The 12,976-nt window shown below is 39.0% G+C and overlaps 1 protein-coding gene across 2 annotated transcripts; it reads right to left on the bottom strand.

The window, feature by feature from the left end:
* Positions 1–1,056: 1,056 nt before the first annotated feature.
* LOC127084930 (uncharacterized) lies at positions 1,057–12,481 on the bottom strand. 2 transcript variants are annotated; one of them, XM_051025460.1, is made up of 2 exons: positions 12,365–12,481; positions 1,057–1,489 (listed from the first exon to the last, which is right to left on the bottom strand). In XM_051025460.1, exons 1-2 carry the CDS (start codon positions 12,464–12,466, stop codon positions 1,184–1,186), a joined length of 408 nt encoding a protein of 135 aa, XP_050881417.1. In that variant the 5' UTR covers positions 12,467–12,481; the 3' UTR covers positions 1,057–1,183. The 2 variants fall into 2 exon arrangements, with proteins under 2 accessions (XP_050881417.1, XP_050881416.1); XM_051025459.1 differs by lacking the exon at positions 12,365–12,481 and adding an exon at positions 1,603–2,537.
* Between the last annotated feature and the right edge of the window lie 495 nt (positions 12,482–12,976).

Raw genomic sequence — 12,976 nt, 5'->3', positions numbered from 1 at the left:
GACATTTTGTCATATTCAAGTGGAAAACTCAACTTACTATCCACAAGTATGAGGAAATGAGCATTTGCATCATCTTGTTATGGAGAGTTTTTACTTAGACTTTCTCACAAGCATGTCTCAACATTCAAGTGGAAAATTTCAATCATTTCTCAACATATTGTTGTCATACCCCAAAATTTGTCCTACCCTTCACATCGACCATATAAATTAATAACCTTAAGCATTTGCATATCATCTGCATACACTTATTTCATTTGAATAAGCATGGTTCAACACAAGGAGGTACATGACTTGAATTCATGTGTTCCTTAGTGCATTGATGCGTTTGTTCGGTCATTTCATCCAACCATGGTTTAAGACGATTCACAAGTCTTGTAATCATTTGGGTTCGTTGGTTCACTGCATGTCGTTATCCGATTTATATTTTCATCATTTGCATCATAATCTCTTCCCCGATTGATCTTAGTTTCAAATTTATTTTTGAAGTTCAAATTGATTTTAATTCAAAATCGATTTTGGATACTCAATATGATTTTTGGGATTTAGATTAATTTTGGAAGTTATTTCATCTTTTCTTTCAAAGTAATTTTGGAGGTTTAAATTGGTTTAGATTAATGTTGAATGACGTTTCGCCATTTTGTTGTCAAGATTAATCCTCGTATAATTCAAATTGATTTTGGAAATTCAAATCAACTTTGATGATTCGAATTAATTCTTGATAATTCAAATGGAGTTGATAATTCAAATCAATTCTTAAATCCAATTTAATCTTTAGAATTTCCTTTTTTTTATTCATCTTTGGGAATGGACCATTATTGTTAATTTAGAGAGGCCCATTTTTCTTTGGGTTGAGCCCAAATCCATAACCCATCCAATTTCTAAACTCCAAATAAACCAAATCCAATTCATCACATATCCATTTCTAAATCCAATTTATTATCATCCAAATCTCCATTTCATCCAAACTTGAATCCATTTTTCATTAACAAAAAAAAACAATATCCAATTAAATCCATGTTCTAAAAAATTTAACCAATTTACCAAAACAATTAACCATACTCACACTCAACCCACATCCAATTAACCATTCAGGCTTAACCCATAACCAAATCCATGTTTTAATTACATATCCAATATTCAATTCCCATAACCCATATTCCAATTCTATATCCACTTCCATTTTTCATTTTAATGCCATATTCACAAAAGCCATGACAGCTACAAGGCAAACGTACAACCAAATGCAACTACCACCTGCATAAACTGAAAATACAAACATGATCCAATCCAAAAGCATAAGTCGTACCAATCCAAAGCCAACGGAAACAGTTGCGAAGTTGAAAACAAAGTTGCAACCCAAAAGAGGCCAAACCACCAAAACGGCGACGGCGACGCACCAAAGTTGAAGCAGGAAAATCCAGCTTAAACACAGCACAAAATGTAAGCCAACTTCCAAGCCGCACGCAGACAAAACGCAACATGAAGTAACCTGCAAAAAATCAACCACAAGCAAAATTAAAAACAAGAAAGTGCAAGTTGCAAGCCAATTGCATAAACCACTCCAAAGAAATCCAAAACGCATAAAAAGTTTTATATAAATACTCTGATTAACAGCGATTTTTCGCTCTCTCTCCAATTTCTAACAAACTTTTCCATTCTTCTTCTTTCTCCTTCAACTCCACCAAAACTCAACTGAATTTCCATAACCGTTTCTCACAAAACCTCCATAACCATCTCTGCACCTCGTCCTTCATCGCGACAAGAATCACCGCCGCACCACCACCACCACGATTCAATTCACCAAGAACTCCATCCTCACAAACCAACTATTCTGTAACGGAATGAATTGAAGAAGTAACATAAACAGAAATTGATAATAGAATAAAGAAGAAGACTGCAGAATGACGAACTGGTTTGAATCGCTCCGTCGTTGACTTCACAAGGATCCCGAAAAATAGAATAGAAAAAGAACTATAACAGCACAGATTCTCCAACTCAAGACCTCGCGCGATTCTGAAGCGATTCGCCCGAAGCAAACACACCAACAATCTCTCATCGATCGCGCTACCTAGCACCGCTCAACAATTTCACCAAGGTTCCGACTCGTCGTCGTGTTCGTTGGATTCCGATTTCACATTTGCAGGAAAAAGTTGTGGCATCCTCTATCGAGAAGTTGCCGTGTTACGCCGCGTTTGTGTTTCCTGAACGTGTTGCGGCGCTTGGATTTCGTGGTGCAACAGGAGAGATTGTGCTTCCGCCATTGCTGAGTTTGGATAAGAGGTATGTGGTTCCGTTTCCGTTAAATCCCGATTGGGCCTAAAATCAGCTTATGGATCGTCATACTCCCTCTGCCATCTTTGCACCCCTGGTTGGGCCTCTAAGTTCCCTTTGAGCCCACTCCATTCAGAATTTAATATGTTGATAAGTGGTAGATTTAATTTATTGATTAACGGCTAGAATTCACTTGTTGATTAATTGTGTAGATTTAATTTTATTAATGGTTTAGAATTAATATTTTGTTATTTGTTTTGGATTTAATCCCTCTTGTAATTTCTAACAATTAACAATTAACATTTAATTCTTTACTTTTTCGCATCTAACTTTTAAATTATGCATCTAATTTTTAAATTCCGCTTCTAACATTTAATTTTTGTCATTTACCTTATACAATTTTATTTTGTTTTTTTATCATATTGTGCATCATTCATCTCATTCCAAAAATAAATTTAAAATGGTAAAGACTTAAAAAATACAAAAATAAGATAATTCTCCAAGCATGGAAAGAACTTTGGACAAAGGACTTAGAGATTTCTTGTTAGTACCCTTGCACTTGGACTTGGACTTGGACTTGTGTGATTGACCTATGCGACTTGGAGTTTTCGAGGACTTGTAATCTTTTATTACAAGAATAAAATGCATTCATGGCACTACCCGAGGGAGACTTGTTTTGTAATTTCATTATCCAATTGTTAGCTTAGGACATAAGGCACACACAAGGCTTTCTCTTGGGCTACCTGACAATGAGACCTTTTATTTCTTGCACTCCATTGTACTTTACATGTAACCCCTCCCCTTTCCGACGTACGCATTTACTTGCTTTCTTTTATTGCTTGTTAGCTACTCCTTAGGCATTATGAACGCTCATCATTTTGCAACCAATAATCAAACCCTTGATTCAACGTCAAGCGGTCTTTTCTCAAATCAAAAATCAATAAGCAAACCCTTGATCCAACATCAAGCGGTCTTTTTAAATCAAACTAAAAAACACAATAAAAATGGCGATTGGGGTCGTACGTCACGAGCCTTAAGCGATAAAGAAGGGATGAGACTGGAGTTTTCCTACACTCATTCTGAATGCTTCGAACACAAGACGATTGGCTTGGTAGTTTGAGGTATTCACCTTTATCCATAGTCTTTAGTGCAATCCAAAATCAATAACACTTTCTTCAAAACTTAAAAACAACTCAACTCATTCAAACCTTTTGTTTGAGCCTTAGGGCGACACAATCGAAAATCCTTCTTCAAGGTAATAAAATCAACAAAACAAACCAGACAATTTTAAAACCCATGAACTACGGAAGCTCTGATTTCTCACTTCAACAAGTGGGCATACGTAGGCACGAGGATCCATTCCTTGGCGAGCACATTAATTTAAAATCGACCTCCACTCCGCAAACCTTTGGTAAGCAAGCATTCGATAAACAACATCCACATAAGCGTAAACATCCTAGATGGTTACCATGGAGTAGCATGGATGTGAGGGGTGCTAATACCTTCCCCTTGCATAACTGACTTCCAAACCTGTTTGTGGTTGCGATGACCATTCTTTGGGGTTTTCTCGATATTTTTCCTTTCTTTTGGAATAAATAAAAACCGATGGCGACTCTGTATTTTTCACGTAGCGACAGCTGGCGACTCTGCTGGGGACACCTCCCTAAGCAAGTTAAGCCTAATCTAGGTTGCTTCCTCACGTGTGTGGGTGCTTATCCTTTTGATATTGCTTACCTTATTTGTCGCCTTTTGCTTTAAATTTCTTTGGATATCTATTACATAGTTCCTTGGTTCTACGATATCGATGGATGCGACTCCGATTTCAAGTAACCTTGTGGGAAAGACTCCCCACCCGAATCTAGAGTGCAAACTTGAGATAGGAGAGGTTGAGTAGTATGGCCCATCAATAAGCTTTTCTCGTAAGGGTCGATATGAGAACCTCGCTTAGAGTAGATTCTTTTGGAGGCGTTAACGACCGTCGAGCTTTTGACGTAAGCGATCAATGTTTTCATTAGGATTCGTGACTTTAAGGACCTTTGTAGAACATTGAACCTTCAGCCAATTAAGATTGATGGTCACGTAGTACGGGTCCCCGAGAAGCTTTTCTCGCGAGGGTCAGTACGAAGTTCTCACTCAAAGTAGATCTTCTTTATGGAGTTGTCGACCGACAAGTTTTTGCCGTAAGCGGCAAACAATCAAGGAGGTCCGTGACTTTGAGACCCTTGTCTAGAACCCGATGTCGATGGTCGCGTAGTGCGGGTCCTCGAGAAGCTTTTCTCGTGTGGGTCGGTACGAAGATCTCACCCAGAAGAGGCTCATTTGAGGGAGTTAACGACCGGAAAGCTTTTGCCGTAAGCGGAAAATAGCCAAATGAATTGATGACCCTGGGGTCCCTATCTAACCCTAGACTACGACCAGTGAGACCTATGTGGAAAGCAATTAGAGTCATCCTCCATTCGCATCTCGAGCCTGTGGTATTACGCCTGATTGCGTGTTTAACTTGTGAAAGTCATGCTTGTGTATCGTTCATCCATGCATTCATGCATTCGTGCATCATAAATGATACAAGAAGATATAATACTCATGCATCATAACATCCTGCATTTCATGAGACCAATCTCACCATCACTTGGCCTTTTGTCAAACAAACCACTTCCAACAAAGTTGTTTGCCCGATATTTGTCTTGAACTAGAAGCATGTCGTAGATTACCATGGAAGAACTACGAAGAAATCAAGAGGCAGTGAAGGTTGAAATCAACCAGCTAAAGACTCAGATGTGCCTGATCATGGAGATCCTGCAGTCGATGCTGAGGAAGGAAGGAAATCATGTGCCAACTGTTGTACCAGAAGTGGTCACTCCGATGAACAGGCCTGACCCCCTTCCACCTCAGGAGCAACCTCGTGGGTTTCATCCACATCCTGTGCCTCTAAGGGCTCCGTATCAGCGGCCATTTCCTGTTCCCCGACCAAGGCAAAGGAACCTTATGCCGAACCGGTATCCAAATCAACAATGGAACTTCGCTCAATAAAGAAGACAAGGACCAAGAAGGCCTCTAAAGCAGTTTGATCCCGTGCCCATGTCATATGGTCGACTTCTACCTTTTTGCTTAATAGCTCGTTGGTGCAACTGAGAGAAACTAAGGCTCCTCCAACACATCTTCCTCGAGATTATAACATGAATGTCAGTTGTGAGTACCACTCTGGAACACCAGGGCACTCAATCAAGAATTGCAATGTCTTCAAGTACAAGGTACACAACTTGATTGATTCAAGGGCTATTATGTTCACGCTACAAGGCCTGAACATAATGAACACTCCCCTACCTCCGCAAGAGGGCACATCTGCAATGTTGTGATCAATGCAAGTAGAAGATGGGGTAGGTTTGAAGAGTATGCGCCTATGAGAAGAGTTTGCGAAGGATCTCCTTGAAGATGGTCGTGATATCTGTTGCGAACCTAATAATTCCAGTCTGAGGATCTGAAATAAGGCTGATGATGCCCACAGTCATTAGTTTGGTTAAAACATGTTCATGTGTGATTTTCTTGATTGTCATTTGTAGCATTCATTTGTAATAAACTTGTTCATTTTTGAATAATAATGACATTGAAATGAATATACATGTTTCGAATAAATCCATTCGTGGCCACTCATACTCTGTTTTGTCAATACCCAAATGTTGGTTTTAAGAGGAGGAGGATGAAATTAAAAACGCGAAATCACTGCTCGTACGCTTTTGAATAAAAACCTTGCTGATGATGTAAGACATTGTTTCCAATCCCAAACACCGGAGATATAAGGAGGATAATCCCTAGTCAACCCATTCGAGCCAAGGAGTAGGAGTTTCTTTCTAAACATTAAAACCCTCAATCTTAAACCGGGGCAGGGTAGTCGTCAGTCAGTTTGACCAAGCGTTCAAACTTCAAAAGAGGAGTGTCCTATCTAAGGATCAACCATATCTTATCCCTCACAAGAGGTCGGAAAACACCAAATTCCAAACGGTTGTCCCTCACCTACAGAAGCATGGGGCGGTCACAACCCATTCCAATCAAACGGATAAATGTCACACAATTTGCTTCGAAACAAAAAGAAACAGGAAAAACAAAAAAAATCACAAATCAAAAGAAAGAAAGCCCGCTAAGTCGAAAACTAAAAAACGAGTGACTTAGGTAAAAACTGGGGCATCCCTGTGGATTGTAAATCTGAGCCAATCCAACAAAAACAGGGAAATGAAAAACAGAAAGAGGAATCAAAATAAAATCCTCAGCAAGAACAAATTCGTGTGGCTACAAGCCAAACAGAAGGTGCATGATTGCCACACAAAAAACCTCGGGGGTTCATTAACCTTCACTCCCAAATCCCTTTTAGAGAAAGAGCGCTTGTATCGAACTAGCTGAATGTAGGACTGAAGAACATTACAAAGAACAGGTGGGTTAGGATAGGTTCGAGCCTTATATCCTTTCTTTCTAAAACCGTGAACCAGGCCACGTTACAACCCTCAAAAGACCTAATTGAAGCGGGGTTTATTTCGAAAGAGTACTATGGTCAGAACAATCGTGTTAAAACTGACTCCTCAACAATTTGCTCATAATTTGTGTTGATATTGATATGACATTCTCAATCAGTGATGCATTCATTGTATGTCATAATTCCAGTGAACATGTTTGGATTTCAAAACTGCATAAACATGGCATTGTTATTATCATTTCTAAAAACGAACATGTGTTACTCGTGAGTGAGCATTTGATATCAATAGACTTCCCATAATGAAAGTGCCTTGGAAAGCTGGATACCCCCAGAAGAGAATGATGCATAAAGACTTTGTTAAGCAGAGGCAAATTACTTCAATAGATTGAATCATAAGATAGAACACCTGAGAACTCCGTTGAGCAGAGACATGTTACCTTGATTTGATCGTACTCAGAGAGATAAACGCATAAGACTCTGTTGAGCAGCGCCAAATTGTTTTGATTGATCACAACAAGTGTTGAGAGCTTGAGACTCCGTTGAGCAGCAACCAGCCACCTCATGTGATTATATCAAGGAGTAGAACGTCCAAGAACTCCGTTGAGCAGAAGGACCAGATGTTTCATATTTCAATCAATCTGAGACAATTATGCCAAGAAATTTCAGAAAGATTCAGTCAGTCCGAGACAGTTAGGTCGAGATTCAGCGAATCTCTCCAAAGATCAGATAGTCAAGGGAGTAAATCACTCCAGTTGATCGCATCAGAAGACCAAACGCCTGAGAATTCCGTTGAGCATGGGCAATTTATTTTGATTGATCCTAACAAGTGTTGAACGCCTGAGACTCCTTTAAGCAGCGACCAACCACTTCGTGTGATTATATCAAGAATCAAAATGTCTAAAGAACTCCGTTGAGCAGAAAAGACAAGACACTTCAATTTTCGGTCAATCTGAAGCAATCACATCGATAAATTTCTATAAGATTCAGTGATCTAAGGAAGTCACGTCGATATTTGACAAATCTCTACGAGACATTAGTCAGGGGTATTCCCTTAGAGATCTGCCAGCCAGAGGAAGAGTTATTCCAAGAACTACATTGGGGCGGCCTACCTTAGGAACCCAAGAAATCAATCTTCCGAGATAGTTAATCAGAGGTATACAGTTCCAAGAAACTGGGACATGTAAGATCGAGATAGCTATCATGACAAAGCTGCTTCGTAACTGGTGATTGGGGTAATACATGCAGATTCCCAATAGACTGGGGCGTGGCTAACTAGAGAAGGAAGATCCTTTTTGTACTTTTGAGGTTGTTCAAAGCAAGATCCATGGTGCATAAGAGACTGCTAAGTTCGAGATAACTGTCGGGGGTCACTCTAAACACATCCCCTAACCTTTCAACAAAGAACACTGACATTAATTGATAAACCCAGTGGTTATTGGTACCCGATGGTCTCAATCTCCAGACATTTCCTACCATACCGCCTAACCAAAAGCCTGACCACGCATCAGCATTGCATAAATAATCATGCATTACATAACATTGCATCATCAAAAGAGCGTGGCATATTCCATCAAGATGGAGAATTACGCCATGCAAAATAAACATGCATAACTGCATAAAATTCTTTCTCGAAAGCATAAAAAGGAAAAGAAAAATCAGTCGTTGATACATTCTTCCTCCCTAATGAGAACATCATCATGAAACCTTGGATTGGTATTCCCCGCAGGTTTTCCCGAGATATTTCTTCTTCGTATTGCCTTTTGTAAGTACCGTTTTAAGTCTTTCGTCATTCACTTGCCTTTCGTAAGTCCTTTCGGCCTCGTGTCAGTCCTTATTGCCTTTCGCTTGGAGAAGATGATTAAGATAACTTACCTTTCGTGAGTTGATTTCATTGCTTTGTGCATGAAATCACGTCTCCCCCTCGATGCCTTTCGCACGAGTAGGGTACCTCTTTTAGATCTTCGCATCCCATTTATTTAAACGCTTGATGTAGGTTTGGTGAGTCTCGGGGTTTGGGTAACCATTGTGTCGAAAACTTCATCCCCAACGTTGTGTCTGCGGGGTGATTTGAAGTTATCGTGCCTATTGCAAGGTCCCCGCCTGACAGAGCGTATCAAAGCCCATATTTTGTCTGGAAAATTCTCTCAATTCAGTTTTCGCTTGGCGAAACGTCTTCAGAACTTTTACAAGTATTGGTGACCTTTCGTCGAGTAATTTCCTTTGGGAGTCTATTCTATTGTTGTTGTTTGCAAGCCCTCCTTGCCTTTAGCTTGGAGAAGATTATTGAGATAACTTACCTTTCATGAGTTTATTTCGTTGCTTTGTGCACGAAATCACGTCTCCCCCTCGTTGCCTTTCGCACGAGTAGGGTACCTCCGTCGGATCTTTGCATCCCGTTTGTTTAAACTCCTGATATAGGGTTGGTGAGTCCCGAGGTTTGGGTAGCCATTGTTTGAGAACTTCATCCCCACCGTGATGCCTGAGGGATGATATGAAGTTTTCGTACCTATTTGCAAAGTTCCCCACCTGTTAGAGTGTGCCAAAGCCCAGATTCGTCTGGCAGATCCCCTTTAGTCTAGGTTTTACCTAGCAGGTCTTAGTCCCACTCTTTGTTTTGCCTCGTGCAAATATTTGCAGCCTTTTGTCCTTTACTTACCTTTCGTAAGTATTCCCTTCCTTTTGCATGGGAGGTCTTTCGATTTTAGCTTAGCTGTTGCAACTCCCCTTTGTGCCTTTCGCATAAAGATTATTATCCCCAGTTGCTTACCTTTTGTAAGTCTCCTCAGCCTTTTGCTCGAGCATTGCTATTCTTGAACTTGCTTACCTTTTGTAAGTGACCCCTGCCTTTGGCCTAGAAATCTCCTTCTATAAAGAAGTCGTTATTATCTCTTGTATGAGAAGATTTTCCTTTTCGGTTTCTTCTTAACCCTCTATTGAGAAGTTTCTCATTACCTTCTATATGAGAAATACCTTCCAATTTTCTTCTTAACCCTTTATTAAGAAGTTTCTCACTACCTTTCGTATGAGAAATACCTTCCAATTTTCTTTTTAACCCTCTGTTAAGAAATTTCTCATCCTTTTGTATGAGAAATACCTTTCAATTTTCTTCTTAACCCTCTATTAAGAAGTTTCTCACTACCTTTTGTATAAGAAATACCTTCGATTTCTTCTTAACCCTCTATTAAGAAGTTTCTCACTACCTTTCGTATGAGAAATCCCTCCCAGTTTTCTTCTTAACCCTATGTTAAGAAGTTTCTCATTACCTTTAGTATGAGAAATCATTTCACCTTTCTTCTTAACCTTTTGTTGAGAAGATCTCATTACCTTTTGTATGAGGGACCATATCCATCTTCATGCGCCTTCTTAACCTTTCGTTAAGAAGTTCTCACTACCTTTTGTGTGAGAATCCCCAACAGTCCTTTTGTCTAGGAGTTCCCGTTACCTTTTGTACGATAATCTCATCCCCATTTTCTTCTTAACCTTTTGTTAGGGAGTTCTCACTACCTCTCGTATGAGAAATCCTCACCAGCTTTCTTCTTAACCTTTCGTTAAGAAGTTTTCACTACCTTTTGTGTGAGAATCCCCAACAGACCTTGCGTCTAGGAGTTCTCGTTACCTTTTGTACGAGAATCTCATCCCCCATTTTCTTCTTAACATTTTATTAATAAGTTCTCACTATCTTTCGTGTGATAAATTCGACCATCTTTCTTCCTAACCTTTTGTTTGGAAGACCCTTCCTCTTATGCTAAAGAGTCGTTTCTACCTGTCGCGAGAAAATGACACTTCTCAGTTAATCTGCTTGCCTTTAGCAAGACGTCTCTTTTCCTTTTGCATAAGATCTCATTCCAATTCTTCATTTCCCCCGGTACTTGCCTTTTGCAAACACCTAATTCTTTTACCGTCGTGGAATCCTGCGGGAATACCTCGATCACCTGTTACATGCCAAAACATGATAGGGGAGGCGAGAAAAGAAAAGAAAAGAATGAAAAAGAGAATGAAAACAGAAATTGGAAAAAGGAAAGAATAAGAGAAAGAAGAAAAAGCTAAGAGAAAAGCGAAAAATAATCAATCATTTTGCATTAGCATACTGCATACGTCATACATATCTAACCTCTCATAATTACCCATCTACCATATATCATTCCAATTCCCAGCAGCTGCCCTGTGCAAGGACTAGCATGTTCATCCCACATCGATCATATAAATCAATAACCTCAAGTATTTGCATATCATTCGCATACATTTATTTCATTTGAATAAGCATGGTTCAACACAAGGAGGTACATGACTTGAATTCATGTGTTCCTTAGTGCATTGATGCGTTTGTTCAGTCATTTCATCCAACCATGGTTTAAGACGATTCACAAGTCTTGTGATCATTTGGGTTCGTTGGTTCACTGCATGTCGTTATCCGATTCATATTTTCATCATTTGCATCATAATCTCTTCCCCGATTGATCTTAGTTTCAAATTTATTTTTGAATTTCAAATTGATTTTAATTCAAAATCGATTTTGGATATTCAATATGATTTTTGGGATTTAGATTAATTTTGGAAGTTATTTCATCTTTTCTTTCAAAGTAATTTTAGAGGTTTAAATTGGTTTAGATTAATGTTGAATGACGTTTTGCCATTTTGTTGTCAAGATTAATCTTCATATAATTCAAATTAACTTTGATGATTCGAATTAATCCTTGATAATTCAAATGGAGTTGATAATTCAAATCAATTCTTAAATCCAATTTAATCTTTAGAATTGCCTTTTTTTTATTCATCTTTGGGAATGGACCATTATTGTTAATTTAGAGAGACCCATATTTCTTTGGGTTGAGCCCAAACCCATAATCCATCCAATTTCTAAACACCAAATAAACTAAATCCAATTCATCATATATCCATTTCTAAATCCTTTTTTTTTCATCCAAATTTCCATTCCATCCAAACTTGAATCCATTTTTCATTAACAAAAAAAAAACAATATCCAATTAAATCCATGTTCTAAAAAATTTAACCAATTTACGAAAACAATTAACCATATTCACACTCAACCCACATCCAATTAACCATTAAGTCTTAACCCATAACCAAATCCATGTTTTAATTACATATCCAATATTCAATTCCCATAACCCATATTCCAATTCTATATCCACTTCCATTTTTCATTTTAATGCCATATTTGATACATACCTATTGAGGTAGAGCCATGAAGGACTTGGAAATTGAATGAAAAAACAAAAGCCATGATAGCTACAAGGCAAACGTACAACCAAATGCAGCTACCACCTGCATAAAATGAAAATATAAACCAACTCCAATCCAAAAGCATAAGCCGTACCAATCCAAAGCCAACGGAAACAGCTGTGAAGTTGAAAGTAAAGCTGCAACACAAAAGATGCCAAGCCACCAAAACGGGAACACACCAAAGCTGCAGCAGGAAAACCCAGCTCAAACGCATCACGAATTGTAAGCTAACTTCCAAGCTGCATGCAGACAAAACGCAACATGAAGTAACCTGCAAAAGCTCAGCCACAAGCAAAATTAAAAACAAGAAAGTGAAAGTTGCAAGCCAATTGCATAAACGACTCCAAAGAAATCCAAAACGCACACAAAGTTTTCTATAAATACTCTGATTAACAGCGATTTTTCGCTCTCTCTCCAATTTCTAACAAACTCTTCCATTCTTCTTCTTTCCCCTTCAACTCCACCAAAACTCAACTGAATTTCCATAACCGTTTCTCACAAAACCTTCATAACTATCGCCGCACCTCGTCCTTCACTACGACGAGAATCATCTGTTGGAAATTGTTTTGCAATATTAGTTCCAAAATGACAAAAGAGTTAAATAGCATTTAATACTTTGCTTTAAGTCCCACATAGAAAGTTGAGACATCCTTTAAAGCATTTATAAATGCTTTAGAACTTTAACTCACCAAAGGAACAAAGAGAATAAGGTGCCACATGGACATGTGGTGGTCCCAAGCATTATGCCACTAGACACAACCAATGGACCCTCGCCGGTGTTGCCACCGGCGACACTGGCCCTGGCTCCGGGACCGGGGGCGGGGGCGGGGGCGGGGGCGTGGGCGTGGGCGTGGGCGTAGAGGCGGCACTTGAGCATTCAATTTTCATATCTTTTCATGAAATAGTGTCATATATGAAACATTGTGTTTTATGGTGAAATGGTGTTGTTTCATCAAAGGTTGCAAACTTTTGAAACAACATCCATATCTCCTATAA

The sequence above is a fragment of the Lathyrus oleraceus genome, chromosome 5 (genome assembly GCF_024323335.1).
Source record: "Lathyrus oleraceus cultivar Zhongwan6 chromosome 5, CAAS_Psat_ZW6_1.0, whole genome shotgun sequence".
NCBI classification, from domain to species: Eukaryota; Viridiplantae; Streptophyta; class Magnoliopsida; order Fabales; family Fabaceae; genus Lathyrus; species Lathyrus oleraceus.
Note: the sequence above shows the minus strand (reverse complement) of the source record. Positions and strands in the feature narration are given on the sequence as shown.